This window comes from Phaenicophaeus curvirostris, chromosome 4, assembly GCF_032191515.1.
Source record: "Phaenicophaeus curvirostris isolate KB17595 chromosome 4, BPBGC_Pcur_1.0, whole genome shotgun sequence".
NCBI classification, from domain to species: domain Eukaryota; kingdom Metazoa; phylum Chordata; class Aves; order Cuculiformes; family Cuculidae; genus Phaenicophaeus; species Phaenicophaeus curvirostris.
This window is the reverse complement of record NC_091395.1, coordinates 16417462-16441260: the sequence shown is the minus strand read 5'-3', so window position 1 is coordinate 16441260 and position 23799 is coordinate 16417462. Positions and strand designations below refer to the sequence as shown.

At 37.1% G+C, this 23799-nt stretch overlaps 1 protein-coding gene across 4 annotated transcripts in view; it reads left to right on the top strand.

Annotated features, from left to right (window-relative positions):
* Positions 1-23799, top strand: part of LRBA (LPS responsive beige-like anchor protein) — a 401088-nt gene that overhangs the window by 333281 nt on the left and 44008 nt on the right. For all 4 annotated transcript variants that reach the window (XM_069855353.1, XM_069855351.1, XM_069855355.1 and 1 more), the window contains one exon: positions 11808-11975. In XM_069855353.1, the coding sequence (XP_069711454.1) occupies positions 11808-11975 (168 nt within the window). The remainder of the gene's footprint in view (positions 1-11807; positions 11976-23799) is intronic.

Below are 23799 nucleotides of genomic sequence, written 5' to 3'. Positions count from 1 at the left end.
AAATGCAAAGACCGGGTTTCTTTTTGAAGGCCTTAATAGTTGTATTTACAAAAAAAGCGAACGCAACCCAAACCAAAACAACAAACCAACAACTTGCAGGTGTCTCGAAAAATGTTTAAACCTTCATATGAAAAGAGGGAAGCTTTTTTTTTTTTTTTTAACCCAATATTTTGTTCTGGTGTTAATACAAACTACAGGCTCCCCAAAGCGGGGTTTGGATGAAGTAAATTAGTTCTCCTTTGAAGCTTTTCTTCTCTGCCCCTTTCAGAATGAATGGGGAGGCCCTTGGATGAAAGCTGCTTTTCATTAGTGCCACCGCATACCTATTTGAAAGGAAGAGCTCTTTTAGCACATACAAACACTGCAGTAAAGGAAAGCTTCCTTTTTCGACCAGGAGACGGTCGGGCTAAACAGCTCCTAGCTTCTCTTTCCAGTCAGGTGGTTTCCAATCAGAGTTAATTACTCCGGTCATTTATTCTAATCGCCCCGCTCGCCCGGCCGCCCGCGCTCGGTCTCGGGGTGGCGGCGTTTGAAGCCGGTTAGGTTTGAAAGCCGCGGCAGGGTACTCGCGGCTCATTAGCGGGGCCTCTGCAGGCCTGGCTCGGGATCTGCTCCCCAGATTAACTCCCTGCTCCCTCCTCCCATTAACCCTCGCCTCGCTGCTTGCCTTTTGAGCTCCCGTTTGCGTCCCCATCGCCGCCTCCTCCTGGTTTCCCCGACGTGCGGGAAGGATGCTTTTTCCCCTCATCCTTTCTAACACACCAAAGAGGTTTCTTTCCCATTCTGCCCACCTATTATTCCTCTCTTGTGAGCCCTCACCTGGAGTGTTTTGTCCAGGTGTGGAATCGTCAGCATAAGAAGGACATGGAGCTGTTGGAACGGGCTCAGAGGAGGCTACAAGGATGATCCGAGGGCTGGAGCACCTCCCATAGGAGGACAGGCTGAGAGAGTTGGGGTTGTTCAGCCTGGAGAAGAGAAGGCTCCGAGGAGACCTTATAGTGACCTTGCAGTACCTGAAGGGGCTACAAGAAAGCTTTGGAGGGACTGTTTACAAAGGCTTGTGGTGATAGGACTAGGGGGAGTGGGTATAAACTGGAGAGGGGAAGATTTAAGCTAGACATAAGGAAGAATTTCTTCACCATGAGAGTGCTGAGGCACTGGCACAGGTTGCCCAGGGAAGCTGTGGCTGCCCCATCCCTGGAGGTGTTCAAGGCCAGGTTGGACGGAGCCTTGAGCAGCCTGGGCTGGGAGAGGTGTCCCTGCCCATCACAGGGGAGTTGGAACTGGATGATCTTTAAGTTTCCTTCCAGCGCAAATTATTCTATGATTCCATTTGACATATCTTGCATAAAATAAGAGTACCCAGCTGAAGGGTAGAATTGAAGATACCGACTCCCCAGACTGTTTAAAACCAGGGTTGATTTCCCCCTGTGCTCTCTTAGTAGGTGAACTTCAGACCCGGGTTCTAGAGATCGGACTAGGTATCTAACCCACTTGCAGCAGTGGCTCTTGTGGGGTTGGGATGGTGAGGAATTATGGGGACCTTCCGCATCCCCAGGAAAATCTGTTCCTCGCAGTTCTGAACAACCTTGACTTGGAGGCAAGGATTTGGTGGCATCTTTGTGCTTATCTTGCCCTGGCTAAGAAAGCTCTCATGCCACAGGTGTGGGCTTTTATTTTAGACTAGTTAGTTTTGTTAGAAAGTTAGTTGATTAAAACCTTGTAATTTAGGTGTTGCTACTTTAAAACATTGTGTACTTGTATTGATTTTTTGGGGGTTGTGTTCTTTTTAAACTTGTTCTTTTTCTATTTTGGGAAGTAGTGTCGTAGGTAGTTATTTGCTTGTTTGCCCTGTAAAGAGCAAGAGCTGTCTCTGGTAATTCCAAATGAAATGGTTATTTGGAAGATGGGAGTTACATGCTATCTTATTGCAGTATATTTTTATTTTATTTCTAAATGTTGGTGGCTTATTAGGCCATCTTCTATGAAGAAAAAAGATTTATATTGTTGATATAACAGAAAATTCTAGGGTTTTCTAGCATCTTACTTATAACTGGAAAAAAAACATTTGATTCAAATGTTAATAACTGATCGTATGCCCTTTTCAGCATACAACCTTTAAATATTGGTAGTAGTCATCTGCTAAGCCCTCCCCACTAACAGGTTTCATGGTAGAGTAATATAAAGGTTATGAAAAATTTGCTCTCACTTGCTATAGAACGTCTGTTTCACTTGGAGGTGTTTACGCCTTGATTTCCTGACCATGCTCAATATACTGTATTGCTTCTATTTCTGTGTACAGCTCTTGTAGTGGAAATTTGAAATAGTTTAGGGGAAAGAAGGGAATAGAATGTAAAAGAAATTAAGTTGTTTACAAAAAAAGCATTAGGAACAGAAGTAGTTGAAACTCAACAGAATACGTGATGAAATTAGAATAAAATGAGAGATTTTGCATTTTCTAAGGATGGGCTTTTAAGAAGTAATTTGCAAACATAACCCATTTTCAATCTGATTGCTTTCAAGCATTGAACCTGATCTCTAAGAGCTCTTTGGTCTGTTACAAATTCCAGCACTAGTCAAATTACACCCAAGGAGTGGGAGACAGCCCTGTGCATCTACTGGGACCAGACATTACAAACAGTCAAGACTGGGGCAGTGTCCCTCTTAATCAGGAGATGGTGGAAGTGCTTGTCCTAGGGTATTTGATAGAAGGTGAGCCATCCTGAGCACCAGTTTGTCTGAATCTAGACTTACTGGTAGCTTGCTAGGCGAATGTGCCAGAACAAGATGTTAAATGAGAACCCCTGTGTTGGGGCAGATGTGCAAAGAGCATTTCATTTTCCAAATAATACCTTCCACAAATGCGATCTTTTCCTAAATGCAGAATGTAGCAGCTGGTAGTGTCCTTGATGTACAAATGCTCCCTTTCTCTGTCATTGTTAACGTCAAATAATGATTTTCTTACATCATTCCAGTTTAATGCCAACTCTAAGGAGTCTGGCATTCTTGCCAAATGTATTTTGTACTGTTATCCTAAGCAACCACTCAGAAAGTCCTCATAAAAGATCAGGACTCACTCTTCATAATCATCACAAGGAAGCAAATTCCATGCTTATCTATGTGTGCTAGCCCCAGAGTGGGCTACATATTTGTGCCATGTAATGATATAGTGCTGTTTCCTATTTTTGTTAGTTTGATTTATTCAGATGTGATATCTAACTGCCTTTGTAAAACTTGTGTTCTGTTCTCCAAAAGCTCTTGAATGCTTCCTATTCTGTGAATTAGCAGACAAGTCGAATGACAAGACTGAAACGTTTACTCTGCCTGACTTGCATCTAAACTGTGTTTTAAATTTTAAATTCCTTGACCTTTTGTCATGCCATTTCCTAATCTTAAACAAATTTTTCTATAACCTTTTTTTTTCCCAGAACTGGCTTCAAAGACAAATTAGATGAGTCTCCACAACTCCTCTAAGATGTTTGCTTGTGCTGTTTGCAGTGATTTGAAGACCATGTGTTTGCAACCATTTCTGTCTCCTCTTACATGCATACTAATACTTGTTGATCATCACAGTTCTTGTGAATTGCATACACAACTGACACATCAAAGCACAGTATAAATGCTGCAAGCTGTTGAAACAGTGCAAAAATAAAACAACAGTTGACTCATTGACTCTTAGAGCTTGCAGAGCAAATCAGAAGGAAGAGATGTATGAGAAGTTGAGATGCAAAATACTTTTTTAAGAAAAATCAGTAATTTCTGCCAGTTTAAAGTCTATTGTGCTGTCATTAACCAGACAATATGCATAGACTTAAACTTTAGTTTCAGGATTAAATGGCACGGTAGCACTCAGCCTAATACTTAATGTGAAAGACGTTTCAAGTGTAATTTTGTCTGTGTCCACACAAACCTTTTTTTGCATTTTGATCATGCAAATTCAGTTCATATTCCAGACATTTTCTAGCACTTCATGACCTTCACTGCATTCACTGTTTCACCATGTATTATATTACAATTATGCTAGCTATCTACTCACATAGTACTAAGTAAGCTGAAACCCTATCACTGGGGAAATGTGCTCTAATCATAACACTTTACTGAATTTTACCATTCTAGCTTCAGTGAAAAAACTTGTTCAACCTCAAAGGCAAACAAATTTTACATGATTTAAAGTTCTGTAGTGTATGTTTTGTGCTTCTCTCTTATTGGGAAAGTATTTATGACGTTAGAAGGTGAATCACTGTTTACCATGATAAATACCCTTTGGGAAGTATGTAGTGCTCTGACCTTTCAGTTTGTCTTTGGCTGAGATTTGACACTAGGAAGCAACTGTGATCTTGGTGACAAGACTCGAGGAGATGCCACGCAGAAGTCGCTCAGCTAGAAGTGTGCAAGTTAGCTGAAGTGTTAGCAATATACCTGCAGGAACCTTCTGAGAGGAAAAAGACGTCTGCTTGGCAGCACGGGATACTAACATAATTGCACAGCTTCAGTGCCAGCTTGGTCAGCACAATCCGTACACATCACTGCATCGTGACATACAGTCATACCTTGTAGGGTTTTGGTGTTTGGTCTTTTTTTTTTTTTTTTTTCTTAACACAAAACTGCATTTAAACTGATTGGACTGAGCCAACTGTCAGCTGTGTGGTTAACAGCCTGTGCTTCCATGGGTAATAGGTTCCAGATCTGGGCTGTCAGTCTTCATGCAAACAAGTGCTGGAGAAACTGGGAGAAGAATTGCTGAATACTAGGGAGGACGGAGCGTTTTGTCTCTTTTTGGTGCTGTGCATGAAGATTTTCCAAAGGGATTTGCATTCACTCTCTTGGCCCGTGGATGTTGCTGACTCTTCTGGAGGAGAGAATCCTCTAACAATGTAGCAGACATTTTAAATGTGGACAAAAGACGCTGGGGTGGGGAGGGAGGTGGAAATGGTGGAGAAATCAGCACACCTCTTTTAGCCATATTTGTAGTAACAAATGGTTGTGGTCTGAGTGGTCAAGGTTAAATTTTCTGTGTATCTCTAGGGAAGGACAAATGCAAGCTACATACATTGATATTATCACAATTATGAATAATGATAGCCATTTGTGTGATTCCACAGCTGTAATTAATTATGGGTTTTATATAACATTTTTCATGTAGGGGAGTTTAATCAGGACCTATTGATAATTTTTTATTCCTACCGCAATACTTCTGTATCATTTCTACCTCTGGCTGTGAAGAAAACAAACAATTAGGAAGGGGCCATTCTTGGTGCACCTTTTGGAAAGCATCTGTTGGATGGAGCCAGTTGGCTGAGACAAGTTTTGCCCACTCTTTTTTTTAGTGGGGAAGTTAGTATTGTCAGAACCTTTATCAGTGGAATTTGTGAGCGAGCGAGGTAAGCCAACGTGAATTTTTGTTCATTAATTGTTGGGTGCTGGTGTGCATGCTCAAGGAAAAGGATATGCCAGTTGTGTGGGCAGATCAATCCTTCGTCAGTGTGTCAAGTTGTAACTACACTGCTTTAGACCTGTGTTGCCTTAATTTAACTTGCTTTTAGTTTCTCTTCAGTATAGAGTCATCCTTGGAAGTTTGTGCTTTTAGTTCTAGCTCTCCAAATATTCTAACAGCCATGTGCTTGTGTCTTCTTCTAATAACAAACTGTGGAGACTCTCTAAGCCTGGATGATTCACTTCATCTTTCTAAGTTGTTCTCCTATGAAGGCGTGGAATTGCTCATAGAGTAAGGATAAACATCTGTTTAAATGTTTTCACTGTCTGCATTTAAGGTAGATGTCTAAACTTTGAAACTTAACAACAAAAATGCAACATTTGGTCTGTTTATCTATGTTCATGGTAAAAAATGTAGCAATTTTGCCTTACAATGTTGCTCTCAAGTTTGCAGATTACCATGGCTTTACTAAGAAATACTTTTTTAAGGGTGATCACTGCCCTTTATGGAAAGAGCAAAAAATACTCCAAGGCAAGTTATCATATTCACCTAAATCTTTTATTCCTGGCTCCTAATGATAGGCATTTCAGTTGAGATTAAAGCCAAATTTCAAAGGAAATGTAGCTTTCATTTTATAAAATACGTAACAGCTGTCTGACTTGGCCATTTAAACTACAAATAACAGTTGTAGGCTGAATAGAAATCACCAAAAGATGTGAAAGTGCTTGAGATTTTAGCTAAACAGGCTACTAATTCACTCTTATTTTAGTAATAATTACATAAATCGAGGTAGGAGTTTTGAGTAATTAGATTGCAAAATATTTTTCCTTGTTTACATGCTACTTATGCAGAATATACCTTGCCAGAAAATTCCATTGCATTAAGTTACACTGTTATACAATTTTTCTCTTTTGTCATTATTTAGTACCTTACTGTTAAACACAGAGAAGTAGAAGGAGTAGAGGAAGGGAAATTTATCTTTCAGAGATCTCCTGTATCTGAGCTTCTTCTCAGATCATCGATATCCTTTGTTCTATAAGATCAGTCGTCTTCAGTAAACCATTTGAGTTAAATCATTTTGCTAAGACTACATTTTTGAGAATTCTTCTTCTATTTTACCCTGCTGTTGGTAACCAAGTAGAGAAATAAAGTAAAATGCTAACGTTGATTATAACAGTAATGAAGAATACATTAGCAGTGCACTTCTGGAACACACACATAAAACAAACAACCAAACAAAGATAATTCTTGTAATGTAAGCCATAAAAGAATTGCTCACTTTCTGCAGTATTTCAGGTTTAAAGCAAATTGCAAAGTACTGTATATAGAACTATATGCATCTGCTTGGATCAGTTGTTTAGCAAACTAGAAATCACCAGTCATAAACAGTTTTGATGTCTATTTCACCCTTTTGAAATTTGTATTACCTCATGGAGAAAGTGAGTTTTCTCCTTAGTACATCCGCTGTCCTCTTCCTTCTCCACTTGATATCTTCAAGGCAGGCTTGAATTCAGCATCTTTGTAATAGCTTTTTATACTTTTTTTTTCTCAGATGCCTACCCGTGTAATCGAATAGTGTTGCTGGCGAAAGTGTGTTTGGTAATTTACTTTTAAATACTAGTGGTTTCTGAGAAACCTTAAAAGATAAAGCCAGCACTTCAAGAGTTAATATGTTATTAGGAGGACAGGAAATCTGGCAACTATTGCAGAAACTAGACCTAATGGTGCACACAAACAATTTGTCAGTCTTGGTAAATGTGAATAGCTTTCCGCAAAGTGGCTGCTTTTGCTTTGTTTGAACAGCCTAAACTTTTCATTTTTGGACTTTAAATCTTAGAAGTGAAATGTGATCCACATATTGAATCAAAATCATTTAATTCAAAACATATTTTGATTGGAACAAGGCTGACATGGAAAGAAACTCTAGAATAAAAAAAATAAGTTGAAAGGACTTTCTATCATATATTTAGCAGGAAAATTTGAAACAGTTCTAATTAGGCTGAAAAAAACAGCCTTCTTCATTGTAACTTCCAAAGGTCGTATATCAGTGTTAAGGCAGCATTACCAGCTTGTGTCTGAAAGCCTCCACATGCAAACATAATTCAGTTGTTTGGTTTTGTTGGTTTTGGTTTATTTAAAATATATGTGCATGCGCATACTTCCATGCCAGTATATGTACTTAGTTTAAGTATTTAACTGATACTGCAGTTACGTGGGTGCTTTGTCGTATGCAAGAAGAGTATTTTTCACGTCAAAATTGTTTCTGCTAAAAACGTGTGAAATCCTAATTCATGCATTTCTGTCCATACATAGATATTTTTCAAACAGAATGTAAAAAAGAAAGGCTCAATTATTTTGTTCAAAGGAACTTCCTTACTTCAAAAAAATATTAAGATATTTAGTCCATTAAAGATAATAGGCCATTATTCATACTTGAAGGTTGTAATTTCTTACTTCTTGATGGGTTTTTTGTTGTTTTTGGTTTTGTTTTTTCCTTTTTTTGTTTCTTCTTTTAACTTTTGTGACTAGGAAGGATTATTCACGTTTGAAAAGCAGTTTTGGTTTCTCATCAAAGTTTCTACTTTCATTTTAAATTTATAAACCGCATTTTGCATAGGTTGGACTTCTTTTCTGTCTTTCAAATAAGAGTTATGTGCATGCTTTATGCTGCCCTTCAAGATTACTTTGCTTTAATCAGCATAGGAATAATGCAAGCAAGCCTGTGGTCTATTTCTGAATAGCTTGATTATGAATAAATATCTCTGCTGGTGAAAAGAAATACTGTTAATCTTTTAATCTAATTTCAGCATTGGAACATCCCAGTCTCGAGCACAGTATGTATTCATTTCTAATAGACACCATTTCATATAGTATATGTCATTACATAATCGAAACCAGAAAGAAAAATAGAGAGTGAAAGCCAGTAGCAGTCACTTCAAAGATACAAATCTTGATTCCAAGGGTATAATATTGTCTATGAAAATATATAGTAATAAATGGTTTGACTATTTATACTGTAAAAAGGAAAAATCTTTCCCAATCCACTGTTTTTATGTTTTTGTTGTTCTGACCCTGTTTTACCAAATCACTTCTCAGTATTAGACTAGTTTTCAGTTGCTCTCAGGAAGTTATTCTCTGTTTATTCCTTTCAGAAAAAAGTGCACATAGACTAGTGATTTTCAGAGCTGTTCGTGAAGGATTAGTTTTGGTTGCACATATACGGTGACATCAAATTGTGCATTTAAAGATGTCTACTGACAAACTAGAATTTCTTTGTAAGATCTAAGCTTCAGTTTCTCGATGTGTCTAAAGTGTTTCTACCTTGGGAATGGAGAAACGAAAATTACTAATAGATGTTTGTGTTTGACATCTGTAAACTGTACTTTTTAGCATATCTCAAGTGTTTTATTCTCTGCCTAATAGATCTCATTAAAGAAACAGATATCAGCCCCAAGACAGTTTGTCAAAGTTAATATGAGTCCCTGTGGACAGGATTGACAATTTGTGTGTGGCTTCACATGACGGTCTTTTCCTGGTCTTGTTTGATCCTTTAACAATTGGGCATTAGTCAGTGATTTATTTTACAATAACTCAATAGGATTGGATATTACTGTATTATGTTGGGCATTTTACAGGATTTTCTTGTTTTGCACATTTTCCTCAGAGCACACAGTAAATGATGTACTTGGTCTGCTGTGGGAGCGCTAACAATTGATTGGTTTGCTTTAAGAGCAGCATGGGATGGATGTTAGCATCCCATTGCCGCATGCTGTATTTAACCTGAGCCTTAATGAGCACTGGCTGTCCTAGATGCTTAAGTAATGCTAAATGTTAAGCATTTGATACCCTTGGTTTAGTTTTGAAAGAGGTAAATACTAACAAGAACACTTTATTAAAAAAACCTCCTTTTTTAAAAAATAGGATAGCTATGCAAATTGGAGCTTTTTCATTTCTCGGAATTACTTATATACTTAAATAGTATATAGTAGCATGGCTATAAAGTGCATCACACATATTGTTACATTCTGTTGTTTCCCATGAAAGTCTACTTTATTTTTTAAACATTTTATGGACTGTTAACTATTGTTCCTCGATTGATTGTTTCATAGCACTTCCCTCCAGCCGAGGGTTTAACTGTGAACCTGAAATGACAGGCAAGCTTATTTAGCCTTTGAATTTGTGTGCTGTATTTGATATATCTTTCAGGGTCCTGGGGATTGAGGCTAACTATAGTAATTTTTCATTTAGCCTCTTTATTTGTGATTTGGCAAACAAGAAAGGTGATTTAAAATGGCCTAATATAGACAAAAATCAAAATAAAATCGTCTGCCTTTGAATCTGTATAAATTACAAGTGTGAAATAATTTAAAACTTTAAAAAGAGAAGTGAATTCATTCCATGAAAACGCAAAGAATGTGTTTAGTTTTGGGTTTTTTCTAAGAAAAAGTCAGACTTACACATCTGCTAATTGGAGAAGATTGCAGAGTCATACCCCTTTTATTTATTCATGTCCAAGTGCTTTGTGAGGGTAGTATGACCTATTACAAATCTGGCTTTTGAAGAAAAGGAAAATATGAACAACATCTGCACATGCAAAAAAAAAAAATATATATAAAAGGTCACAAGATCTTAATGCTACTTTTCCTGACATTAAATAGTTACAGTGATAACAGTAAGTATATTCTAGGGTTAATTTTAGCAGGATAGCAAGAAAATTAATTCCTATCATTGTCACTTGCTGAGCCCTGTAGAATTTTATGGCTGCACATTGTAGTATTATGGACACTCATGAGACTTCTGACTGGTTTTATCTTATTAAACAATTTTGAAATCATTAATTTTTAATTGGCCTGCTTGTGGTTTTTTATAGTTTTAATTGTGTGTCTGTGTCTAAATGTTGGGGTTTTTTTTAATTTAAAAAACAAAAAGGAAAAAGTAAGCAAGAAAAAATCATGTCTAAGCATATATGTTGCAAGGTATTTCCATATGATCATCCAAAGCGATACTATATTGTGTAGTAATTCATTCTAAAGAATGCTTTCAGCAATTCAGTAGCTGAGAATCCTAATGAAAATAATAATAAAAAAAAGAATGATATGATGTCGAAGATACGTACAGGTCTTTTCTTGATTGAAAGTTCTAATTAAGTGAATCGAGGAAAATTAACTGAAATTAGCTGTCAGAAAGTCACATTTAAATGAGTGATGATCTGATGTGGCAGTAAACATTTAAATGATATAAATTGCCATTTAAGTGTATGGTTTAATGTTTGTCATGCATTAATATGACATGAGACTGCAGTGACAATCAAGCAGCTTGCTCTAATTTGAACATATTTAGGGCTTTTGTGTGGAGTGCACCACACAAATTAAGACAATTGCTGTTTTTATGTGTCAATTTAAATGTTGTTTTCAGGCATCAGTTAATGAAACAAACCCATCATTTTTGTGTGCAAATTGCAGAGTGATTTCCTTGGTTTTCAGATTAATTTTGACTTCCTCTGCTCAAAATTAGGGATTTCCTTTACAAGGAAAATGCCATTCCTTGCCTTAGATGAAAAGAATATCAGACTTTGTTACGTTGTTTCATTTGCTCCTTGGAGCAGGAGATATGTTGAATCCTCTGTGTAAAACAGAGACAGCAAATCTTGCTAGTGATTTAATCTAGATGAGTTAACTCTTTCGATGACAATTATTTTTAAGTTAGCTTTTAATATATTTGTGCTGTTTCTAATACTCTTATTGAGAGATTCATTATCGCTTGAATACTTTTGTCTTGGGGATTGGATTGTAACTGGTTAACATGTTCAGCAAAGTGGCTTAATCAGCATAGTATTGTTTCAGTATAGGTTTATGTAAGAGATATACAAGAAATGCATAAAAGTAATAGCAAGTTGATATTCCACCATGTTAGATAACTTGTGTTCTAACATCCCTATTTAGTTCAGTTTCCCCAAGTCTTATCAATGTTTTCACTATCAAAATTGGATTATCATGCTGTTGTTATTCACTGTGCAGATCACACAGAAAACCACAATTTCATCTTCAGAGTTCATAAAAACATAGCTTGGCTGTCCATAAATGCATAAATGCTTTACACTTACTGCTTTTTTTTTTTTCTTCTTATTCACACTATTATAGTTTGAAAAGCCAGGTCTTCTGATCGGTGGGATATAGTGTAGGGCATGAGACTTGGGCATCTGTCACAGGGCCCACCTTTTTTTTCAGATAAAATGTTTGAAATACTGTTATCAATTCTGTACTTAGGCCGTTAACTTTATTTTGTACACTATTCAAAAAATGCTTCTTTTGCTACTAAATTATGACTCTCTGGCAAACTGAAGTTTATATATTTTATGTGTGTTTTCTTACAGGCATTAGAAAGTGAGTTTGTTTCCTGCCAGCTTCACCAGTGGATTGATCTGATTTTTGGCTACAAACAGCAAGGACCAGAAGCTGTTAGGTCCCTAAATGTATTCTACTATTTGACTTACGAAGGAGCTGTTAATTTGAGTTCAATAACAGATCCCATATTAAGAGAGGTAAGTTTGTCCTTTAAATATAAGAAGTGCAGTGTTGAAAGTGTATAGGCTCCACATTGTTCAAGGCCACCGCTAAATCTTCAAATCTTTGTGTTCTCTTGTGGTTTGGCTACAGGCTAGTCAAATGCAAGGTGCCTGAGCTAGTTTCAACAGCGTGCAAAATAAAGCATGCAAGTTGTTCTTAAACTTTGTACACCTGGGTTCAGCACAAACTGCGTGCCAACATAAAAACCAGTCATTTTGTTCACTAATACTGGATCTTAATGGCAGAAGATAGTAAGAAACCTTAGTTTGGCTTGCATTTCTGAGTTTAGTTTTATGGCTGTAGCAATTCTCTTTTAATTGCATATGTAGTACTACGTATGTCCTGCATATGTAGTACGCAACAAATACCATAGTTTAGTAGCTCCCATTATTTTTAATTGACTTGCTATCAAATTAGTAATAGCCTGTCCCGTATTTGTCATTTGCAAAAGGAAATGTTTAAACATTGGAAAGATCAGTAGTCTCGCTCAGACTGAGCACCATTCAGAAAAATCTATTTTCTAAAGTATCCCTTAGGATATTGTGTGCCTAAAAACTACTCCTCCCTTCTCCGCCTAAACAGCTGTGGTTTTTTTTTTTAAAAGGGGCAGGGTGGGGCATGGTGATTAAACCAGACTTCTGATTGGTTTTACATCCTCTGTTCAGACAATACATTAGTATCAAGTATAGCTATAATTATATTAATTATAGAATAAATCTAGCTGGTACTTGGTTGTGAAATAATTGGAGTCCTTGACAACAAATACGAATGCTGTCAACAATTTTATTTAAAAGGGTGGCTGAATGTATACCAACAGCGAATACGTGTGTGAACTGAATGAAAACAAGAATGCAGGCATTTCTGCTTACAAATATTAGGTTTGAAGTTCACTGTAGAATTCTAATCTAATCCTAATGGAATTTTTTTTATTAATTGCTTATTGACAGAAAATCTGAGAAGTAAGACATTATTATTTTAAATAGTACTATTTTCTCAGCACGACTGGCCATCTGGCTGTTAGGGCCACCTTGACAGCTTCTGTAAAGAAATCACATCTTAGCAACACTGTGGGTTGTAGCTGTCTTGTGGGTGCACTGGAAAGGTTTGGGAGGTATGCAGAGGATGTAGGGGTACACAAGGACTGGCTTAAGCAGGAAAAGTGGTGGATGGATATTGTCATTTATGTGAGTTGCCATCATTCTGCAGACTACATCTTTGTCCCCTTTAAACTAAAATACACATATTGCACATAAATACATTTAATTGAGCTAAGAAAAGGATACTGGATCACTTGGCTTTTGAGAAAAAATGTCATCACGTGGTTTTGAAACACTTATTGACCCAAGGGTACTAAATGTTCACCCTGTCGTGTTTTCATTTCATTGATTATGTTTGGCCACTGTATGCTGACAAGGAAATATTCTTACCTTGTAAGAGTATTTATTAGACTCTTGAAGTGCTAGTTTTAACTGTGAGCTGATAAATAGACTGGGCATTATGTGTGTAATGTGTTCTTCATTTTGGTGTTAAATGAACCATCATTGAACCATTGTTTATGAAACTAATAATTAAGGCAATACTAAACGAAATAGTGTTCTACCACACACCATTTTAATGTATTTTTTTCTGGAACTGTTCTGTTATCAGTTTAACTGTGTTCTACTTGTGTTGTAGCCTGAAGAAAAAGTAATTTAAGACCAGGGAAGTTACAAAAGTGCAGATCTTCTCAGTTAGAAAAGCATTCACTTTGCACTTCTATAAATAGCTTACTATATTTTGTTAGCAAATCCTTTGAATTTCTAATGGTTCTATTGTACTTCACTACAATGTTTCTTATCTTTGAGTTGGTTTATGCTGCCTGAACTGAATGGCGTATGAAAATGGGAGAGGGACAACAGCAGTGTTCTTGGGTTGATAGTAATGGAGTAGTTTAGCAGCAGCAGAATTCTGAAACACTGCTGATGGTGTAAAAAATACATGCTGATGAATGCAGGCAGCAGAATGAATGGTATCTTGTAGCACTTTTTGCTCTGAGTTACTTGACGATTGGTCCAATGGAATATTTATTTTCTTTTAGTATTTATAAGCAAGTCAGTAAAACAGTAAAAATATTCTTATCTAGTTAGGTATCCCTTGCTGTTTACATGTATTTTGTAAAGCATATTTTTGTATTATGTAAATTAATTAGAAATGGTACATATGATCAGCTCTGTTCTGATATTGATAGTACAGAGATTTAATGACTGTCATCACCAATGGTGAGTTATTCTGGTTTTACATATGAGTAGAGATGAAAGTAATAAAAAATCTGTATGTGTGTATATCTATGTGCATAATCATTCTATATCTATGGGCTAAATGAATTTATCATGCACCTTTGACAGCCTCACCTTCTTCCTGCTTACTAATCCATCTCCCTGAGGACCTGCGTTAATGTTCTGTTTTGCCGAGCGGCTTCAATCAGCATTTTTCTCCTTCAGTCAGCTTGCCAGAAAAATATTTCTTCTTTTCTCCACCAAATTCCTGGTCAGAGGCCCTGTGAGTTTCTGATCTGGACAATGAACAGTATTTTTGGGTGGGCACAACACCTCAGATTTAGTATCTGTTTATTAGGCAATTATTAAACCGGAAATTTTACTCTGGTTTTCTTGGTTTTAAAAGGGATGCTTTTGGCTTTCTCCTCTCAATAAGATTCAGGGTTTGGGTCTTTAAATCTTAAAAGTTGTAGCAGAAAATATGTTTTTATTCGAAAACCTAAAACAGGGAGAGGCTTCCGTATGTTCGGACAGTTGCAAGTTACTGAGGCTTTTAGGCGTCATATGGAAATAATAGCATGTACTTATGCCACAGCAATTTCTCCACATAGAAGGTCTGTGCTAAGCCTAGGATGCATATGTTTCTGAAGTATCTTCACAGATACATGTATGGATATTGGTGACCTAACTCATCAGGAGAGGCCACACACAGAATAATAGTGGAAGGAATTGAGGAGTGGAGGAGTTTAGGTTAATGCAGAATTTCCTTAGGTCTCCTAAATGGCTCCAACCGGCACCTTTATTTTTATAGGCAGTCAGGTTATATATATTACAAGAAGGAAGCACTCGTCTAGGAAGGAAAACTACTTGATTAAAACCATATTCCACCTTTCTTCTTTTTAAAACTGAAAAAGTAGAGCTTTTACATCCTCTCGTACTGCTGTGAACAATTTTTTCCTGCCATTCTTTCTGCCTATGGGAATAAAGGAAGTAAAGTATTTTGAAAGGATCTGACTGGTGTAATAGAAAATTTTAAACTAAAATGCAAACCATGGGCCACATGCTACCTTTTGGCAGATAAACCCTGGGGAGTGCAAAGCTTGCATAATTCAAAGGCAAATCTCAGGGGGAGGGGAGTAGATCAAGAGAGAAGGGTTTGAGTCACAGTCAGTGGGGGAAGGGAACTGCAACCAAGGAAAAGCAAGGCAAGAGATTCAGTATATCTGCTGACATATCTGTGCACTACTTGTCTCTGCAGAGGCCATTCCTTCATCCTCCTCCTTTTTTTATTGAGCCTTTTTAGGAGCATTGTCATTGACTTGGATCCTTGTACTTTTGTGTGCCTTGCTCAGGGAGGTTACAGCTGCAGAGGGAAGTTGCTGTTCAGTTGACAAGCAGTAAATATCACATCTCTTCCTGGTGGAAAATACAATATTTGCCAGCAGAGGTATGCTATAGGACTATCTTCTGTTGACTCATTCTTGAACACCACATTTTGATCTGTGGAACTCCTGATCTGCCATGGAAGGGATTTTTTGTTGCCTGTACAGAAGAGGCAAGGAGTCACAGTAGCATAGATAAGTGTCATCCAGCTGTTCTGGGGAGAGTTTACAGCACCTTCTTATCACAAATTCTGCTTTCTTTTTGCTGTCCAAGAATGGGAAAAAAAATAGAGTTAGATCTAAGCCATTTAGACGAGGAACAGACTAAGAGGTGAAGCACAATCCATAGAAAAGAATTTGTATCTTGGACTGATTGGCTGTTGGGTATTCCATTAATGTGTTTGTCAGAAGAATAGAAATTCCTGTTGTCTCTGGCATAGTGTAACAAAGGATGATTGTGAATCTGGGTTACACTCGGGGTTCCTAATTAAAAGTCAGTTTCTTCACTGATACCCCTATGTAGCAAGCATAAGCATTGGATAAGTGTGTGGAGAAGAGATTAATTTAATAGCGGGAAGCAAAATATTACTTGGAGTATATTTCATTGATTTACTACAAAATGCCTGAACTTCAAGAAGTGTACTAAATTTTATACCATGCTTATCAAAAAGCATCAAATCATACTCTTCAAATATTTTTAAAAATATCATCTGATATGATTGTGGTGGGCAATTGTTAAGGAGGACAGATACTTTTAAAATTAGCAGTAATAGTTTGAAAAAGATGATAATAAGTCCCATCCAATTAATACCCCACATACTTTCATAAGTGATTTGCTTTTAGCCTTAGATGATTCAGTCGTTTCATTTTTCTTCCTCTGAAGGGAAGGTACCTTTCTGTTACACAAGTGTAGTCTGTTTAACATTAGGAAACACAGCTTTTTCCATTCTTTTGGCAATTTTCTTTCTACTGTTGATATTTTATTTCCATATGAGCTGAGGAGCTTCAAACAATGTGAAGAATCAGCTTGGACATAGCATTTGGTGTGTTGTTTGAATGTGCCACTTCTGATTATATAAAGAGACGAAATAATTCTTTTATTTTCAGTTTTAAGGCATATGGGATAAATTATTTTATGGATAATAGCTTTTAAATGATGCCTGAGATTAATATCTTTAGGGAAGTTTTATGCATCTTAGATCTATCTCTTATGAGTCTAATTTTATTTTTAAATATTTACAGTTTGAGAATCTTCTGTGCTTTCGAAAAGAAGTTGCAAAGATGTTTAGTTTACATGACCTTAGTTTCATGACAGCAGTAGCAGATCTGATATCTTATCCCAGAGAAAGCATTTTTGGCCTCTCTTTTAGCTGTGTTCGTGGTGGGAGTTAATAGCATATTTCAGCTCTAACTCAGCTGGAGAACTGTGACAGCAGTGAATCTTTCACAAAGTATAAACATGATTTGTATTTATAGCATAGCTAACATTTACTAAATAGTTGGGAAAACGATCAGTCTGTTTTTAGCAGGTTGGGCAACAGTCTTTGTTGTGGCTGAGATGAGCTTTAAAAAGTAGAATAAAGTGATTATAAAATACTGTCATAGAGCAGTAAATTTAGATGTGCTGAATTCAGTAAGTAACAAATTCGTGCAGGCAAAATTGAAAGTACTGTAGAAACAATCTTTGAATCATCTCTGGCCAGAAGTGTGTTGCACAGATGGCATGCTCAATGTTGTACAACACACGAACAGTGTGAAAAGCCAAAGAAACATTAAGAATTGGTCTAGTTTTACTTGCAACTCTATATTAAGATATCATTATATGAAACCAGAATTAGGAAGAATATGTTTAAAGGAAGCAGAATGATGTTATGGCAAAGGAAAGGTGGAATTGTCAGCTGCAGCCAAGCCCATGCCCTAGTCTTCTGCTGTGAAGGTATGCAGAGTAGAATTGAGTAGCAAAGGCAAAGCCTCCAATGCTGTTGTGGGTGGGCAGGCACCACCACTGCATGAAATCAGCTTGTCTGGGCATCCAGACTCTCCCGTGAAAAGACGAGTATTTTCTTCTGGTAGAAGGAACATTAAAATAAGAGGAGTGCCATTCCTGCCACCAGTTTAGATAATTTACGTATTAAACCTCATGTCTTTGCTCACACTGTGACCTATCTGTGGTGTTGGAGTAAACAGGCAAAATGAGCATAAGCAAGTGTTTTCTGTGATATCTGGGACGTGTGGCACTTTGATTCCATTCAGCCCAGAGTTTGACATGACGAATGGGGGTTTATTGCCCTTTGTCTTACTTATGTATTTACTGCAGCACTTAGAAACAGGCATAAAAGTATTCAGCTAGGTTTTAATCCAGAAAAATACTTGACCTATTTGTTCTCTTTTGTCCTTTGTTACAGAGTAGATTCTAATTTTATCTGGTGCTTCTCCTTCTCTATCCAGCAGGAAAAAAGAGTGATTTTTTAGAGTTAATTAAAGTAGGACCGTGATGCCTGATGTATAAGGATTTAAAAAGTAAGAATCGAACAACTGATTGGCTGGAAGTAAAGTAAAGATTTTTGGAAGGAGGTAACTCAGTTCTTCAGCTCCAAGTGCTTTTTTTTTTTTTTTTTTTTTCAGACCCTGATTGAAATTCAAAGGGTAGAAATTTTCAGCGCAGTCAGTTCCCTCACCTCTTCTTGCTTGACCTGTCTTGTGGATCTATCAGAGCCAGAGAGACCTTGAGACCCCCTGGGCTCTTTTGTGCCTGGCTGGTCTGTCTTAGGTAGCTGATGTATTTGTTGGCCAGCATTAAGAAAGTGTAATCAAAAGGTGGAAAAAGTGATATTCATAATCTTTCAAAAATAACTTTTTTGAATAGGAAGTATTACCATTTTTAAAATTTTTCTCTTCCTTGTGTGGAAAGGATGAGCTATACTGGTGCATAATGGCTACAGTTATCATACACTAAGTCATTTAGCCTTGAACCAAACATAGAAGTGAACAGGCTACAAAAGTTTCACTATTTTTTGTGTCATCAGCATGCTTCAATTATTTGCTGGTTCTTTATGCAGTCCAAACGATATTAATTGACTTTCACAGTAATTGGGAAACTAAACTTTTTTTTCTGATTTGTTTTTATTTGTGTTTGCTCGTTGTAGCCTAGGGTGTCTAGCTCATCCATGTTCCCACTGTGTGCAGATGTGGTGTGGTATTTACTTACTCAACTGTATGATATTAATTATTATCTATATTTGAACGATAGTGAGAAAGCTTGCGGTCATGCCGAAGGTGCTTTCCCTCAAGCAGTGTCCAAAAAGTCATCTCAGTTAAATGTTACATTTTATTAAATGATAGCAGAAAGTTCTTTCACTGCAGTAGAAAACTCTGAGCTAATATTGTACTCATACTTTGAAAGCAGCAAGCTTTATCTTCAAGGTAGTAGTTACGACTTAGTTGAAATAAATGTCTTTCTTAGCTTAGCAAAATGAGTTATTTGTTTCTTTTTCACAGTTGTTACAGATTCTGAAAGGTGACCATGCAAGACAGTTTAAAGACCATTAAATGTTGGACTTTTACATCAGTATATTAAGCTTCTTCAGGCTGAAATGTTTTATTTTAATGAAGTTTTTTTATTTAATAAAGAGAGATGGCATCCAGTCTTATTCAGTCTTTAAGTTATTTATTCCAGTTTTCTTTGGTCTCTAAATTCATCTTAACTTTCTTTTTAGACTCTTTTCCCATTTTATTTTGTCACTCTCTTTGAAGTACTACCAGACCTGTTTTTCTGGTTCTAGGGTTTTTTATCTGCTTCTTTCCAGTAGCCAAAGATTTAGGTGTTTTGAATGAGCACATCAGTGCTCCAGACAGAGATACTGTTTGAAATTATCCATGAACCCAGTGCCTCTGAACATTAGTGAGTGACATTTGTTTCTGTTGGTTGTGTCTGCTCTGACTAACTGGTTTCTTTCAGATTGGCAGCTGGGATTACACTGCAGTAGACGGACAGCTGCGTGAACGGGGTATTGCAGCCAGGCCGTGCTATGCCTCTGTTTAATATGCCTGGAATGTGTATGTTCAGATTCAAGCAACTTGCGTGGCCCTGAGGGGGATCTATTTGTATTCTCACAAACTGTAATTACTTCCTGTTTTACGTTAGTGATTGCCAGATAATTGTCATACTGATTTGTCTAGTCAAAAAGACTTAATTTTTCCTTATTCTCACAGAAAATTTCTTAATGAAATTTAAGACCTGAGTTAGTGTTTTTGTTGTTAAAGCTGTGGTGGAAAGTAGCCTACACTGTACTCCCTTCTATGTTTTTCTGTGATGCGAACAGAAGAAAGTATTATTCATATGTAGAATTGCTAATAGCTTTGAGAAAAAGAACAACCCTGTGTAGAGTAACCCCTCTCTCCCTCCAGGCTTCTATAGTAGTTTGGATTTAATAAATAACAAGTGGTTTGACTAGTTACCAACTTTCCATCAGACAGGTATGGTATTTTGAGCAGACAGAAGGAACTGAAATTAGGGGAAGTGGGGGAAAGGCAAAAAAAAAAAAGGAAAATATTATATAACACGTTTCTTGCACAAAACTTGCAAGAAAGGAAGGAAAACCCCTCGATGCTTCATTCGTATGTGATGGCTTTAATTTCTAAATTTCTGTTTTGTTTTCTTGTATAATGAGGCATAGTCAGTTTTGTAACATATATCATTAATCCACCTCGGCAGGCAAAGGTTGTGCACTTTTTGACTTGTACTAACTTCCTAGTGTACTCGTCCCCCTCTGCAGGTTGTGCCTAATATTTCTGCCCATGCTTTAGCTCTGAACGCATAAACCTATGTTACTTGAATTGCAGTAGTTACTGAATTAGCAGCCTGCAATTTGCATCTTTTACACTCTACCTAGTTAACAGAGGGTATATCACAAACATTTTGCAGGTGTGTTTAATGATACCTAGAGAGCGGTACGTAACTCTTGATCTTGCATTACCTTTTCTTTAGCTTTTCTTCTCTGTGCTCCCTTCCCTCCCCTGCCCTTTGTTAGATTTCAGAGCTATGGTAGGCAATTTTCTTTTAGTCAGTACGGTGAATGAATAGGGCAATGCTAAAACAAAAAAATTGAAGTGATTCAACAGAAAAAGGTTGATTTGTGAAGTCAAAGCAAGAGAAAGATTTTTCTGTTTTGACATGAAGAAATTAGGGTGCTCATTTTATTTTTAAAGGAGTGGATGGGAGTGCGTGAATTTATGCTAACGTTTGACCACAGTGTTTTTTCCCTGGGTCAAGTGTAGTGCAATATCCCCAGGGCAGGTGTACAGTCAGCAAGCATATACATTGCCTGTGTCAGAAAAGCATTTTGCCTATTTGTTGCAATGTTGATCTAATGGGGATTGTTATGAAACAAGGGGAAATGGTACTGCGAAGAGCTTCTCTTCTGTAATCTGTAGCCTGTTTTCACCAATTTTCTTTAATTGCTGTGAATCGTACTTGTTCTCCAGCTAATATTATCTGTATCTCTGTAGTCTGTAAGGAATTTAACTAAGAATTTTACTGTAGGACTGTAAGTGACTCTCTGGTCAGAAGAGATTTTCTGATCACTTGTTTTCAGAGCTTGATTTTAATCACCATCCCAGGGGAAGGGAGGTAGTCAGTTGGCTGCTAAGCCATTCAGCTTCACTGTCTGAGAGGAAACTTGTCAAATATTCTGGTGCTGTAAAGCAACATCTGGGTGGAAAGAAAGGGAAAGAAAGTAATCATAATTGTATGTTGCTCAAGCCAATAGAAATCACTGAGGAACATGTATGTAAACCTTTTTGAATATTAAAAAGTGAGGTAGGAGCAGCAGAGAGCCAAAGTTTTTTTGCGAGGGCTGTTATTTTCTGGACATAAATACTGGGTAGAAAGATGGAGGGTGCACCTAATTGTTTTCTATCCGTAGCACGTATGCTGAAGGAGCATGTGTTACAATGCATGATGTTATTTCACCTGGTTTTCAAACGTGTGGCAATTAAGTCTTACAGATTTGAGAAGTAACTGGAAATACTTTGGTGGAGCTCTGTAAAGCTAGATGGACTGAAAGTAGCCTCTTCTTAGTGAATGATAAGGTTGTAGCTTTTCATATGTTCACACTGAGGCATGCATTTCAGCATGGGTATGCTGTGCCGTTAGGCTCTTCAGACAATTAGGTGTTTTGTGTCTGAGCAGGCATGATGAAAGCAACTCTGAGTTAGTCTCTTTAAGGGTCTTTAAATCTAGAGTTAAATGGTGTATGTCTTGCCTTTTAACTATATGGGCCTTCCTTTCAGGATTTGAGTTCAGAACTGGAGACCGTTGCATTCTTTCTCTGTGACACTCACTGCAGTTCCCCCTCCACCCGCCCTCCCTCATATTTAATTTTATAGTTCTTTCAGACATAAACATGAAAAAAAGCAATTTTGACTTAGTTTCTGAGTGTTGCTGCAAAGAAAAGTAACAAACATCTGTTTTTACCTTAACTGCATCCATATGTTCAACCTCCCCATCACCCTCCTTGCCAAAAAATTTACAGCTGTATTTTGTAGGCACTACATGCTGTTGAATTAACTTTCTTCACAGTTAGATTAAAAGGTAAATTCAGAGACTGAAAATATCCATACTAAGCAGTGGCCAAAAGCTACACTATAGCTAAGCCAAGTTTTAAAGTTTTTCAGTCTTCCTCTTTTAATTTACTTCCCTATTTCCCTCCTCCCCTTCCCACCCACCAAGAAAAGAGGAGGTGAGCCAGGAGACCTTTTTAGGAACAGGTTATTGAGATAATCAGAGAAATGTTAGCTTGTGAAATTTGCTTATGGCTTTCATGCTTATAAATTAATTAACATTTGAAATACCATGTAAGTATGTGAGTTGAGATGCATACTGTGTGAATTATTGTAAAGGCTTAGTTACCTTGTTTCATTTCACTACTTCTTTTTGTAGCATCTGGAACAATTCTGGACTTACCTAAGTTTTGGTTTTGTAGAGGACTAACAGGAAGAAGGCTATTTTACTGAGATATTTGAGAAGCAGTGAAACAAAACGGTGAATGATACTATCTTTTACTTTGTGATATGCAGCATGCTTTTGCAGATAAGCGCTTGTGGAACTAGAGATATCTTTCAAACAAAAGTTATTCCTTTCCAGTTACATAATGTCTTTAATATGTGTGAAACTAGTTGTGCAAATTTCCCAAATATTTCTCCTACAATAATCTAAACAGCTGTATGCTCCAGAGAGATTTAACAATGTGAGAACATGTGCCCTTACTCTGCCACTAGAAGAGTACATCTCTTAGTAATACCAACTAATGCTAGTAATACATTTTAGAAGCTTACATTCTAGAAGTTAGAAGTTGGGCTATAATTTGTTAGAAAATGAGTTGATGACTTTTTGACCGATGGTCACTTTACTGTACATTCTCACGTAAGCCCTAGGTTGTTTTCTTCAAAGGAGATATTAACTATCTCTCTGAAGAAAAGACTCTGCTCCTAGCTGATTTTCTTTGACAAGTTGAATAGAAGTCTGAGTGACATTTGGTAACTAAAATACCCTGTATTTATCTTTCTGTTGTTATGTAAATAGAGAGAATGGGGTTTGAGTCTAGCTCCACCATCACATGGCCCTGCTGACACCTTGAATAATCTCTCTATATGTGGTCCTTCTGACATCTGGATTGACTAGCCACTATTTCTAGACTGAATTGTCCAAGTGTTGTTGACTTTACTCAACAGTTTCTCAAATTTCTTTTGAATCTTTGAAGAAGTCAGTAAAGAGGACATACAGATAGCAGTATCTGTGCCTTTACTGTATGTACAGTTTTGATGTTTTGTGAAACCTGTTACCTGTTGTAGGACATGATCTGAATATAGATTTTTCCTGGCTCTGTTGACTAAAAAGGAAAGATTGTGTCAGAGGCTGTTCTAGTTCTGGTGGAATTGTAGACTCTCACAGTTTTTTGAAGGACCAGGTGGATCCTAATGAGTTTAAAAGACTTGTTTGTGCCAGAACTGTAAATCCCAAACTCAAGCTAGATCATAAACATGGATGTAGAAACTGTCTGTTAAAGACTGAAAATGGAGAATTTGTGGTCCTCTAAGGCAGGCTTTGGCAAAATTGTTTTCCCATTGGTCAACAGTTTCACCAGTTCTGACAGAAAACTATG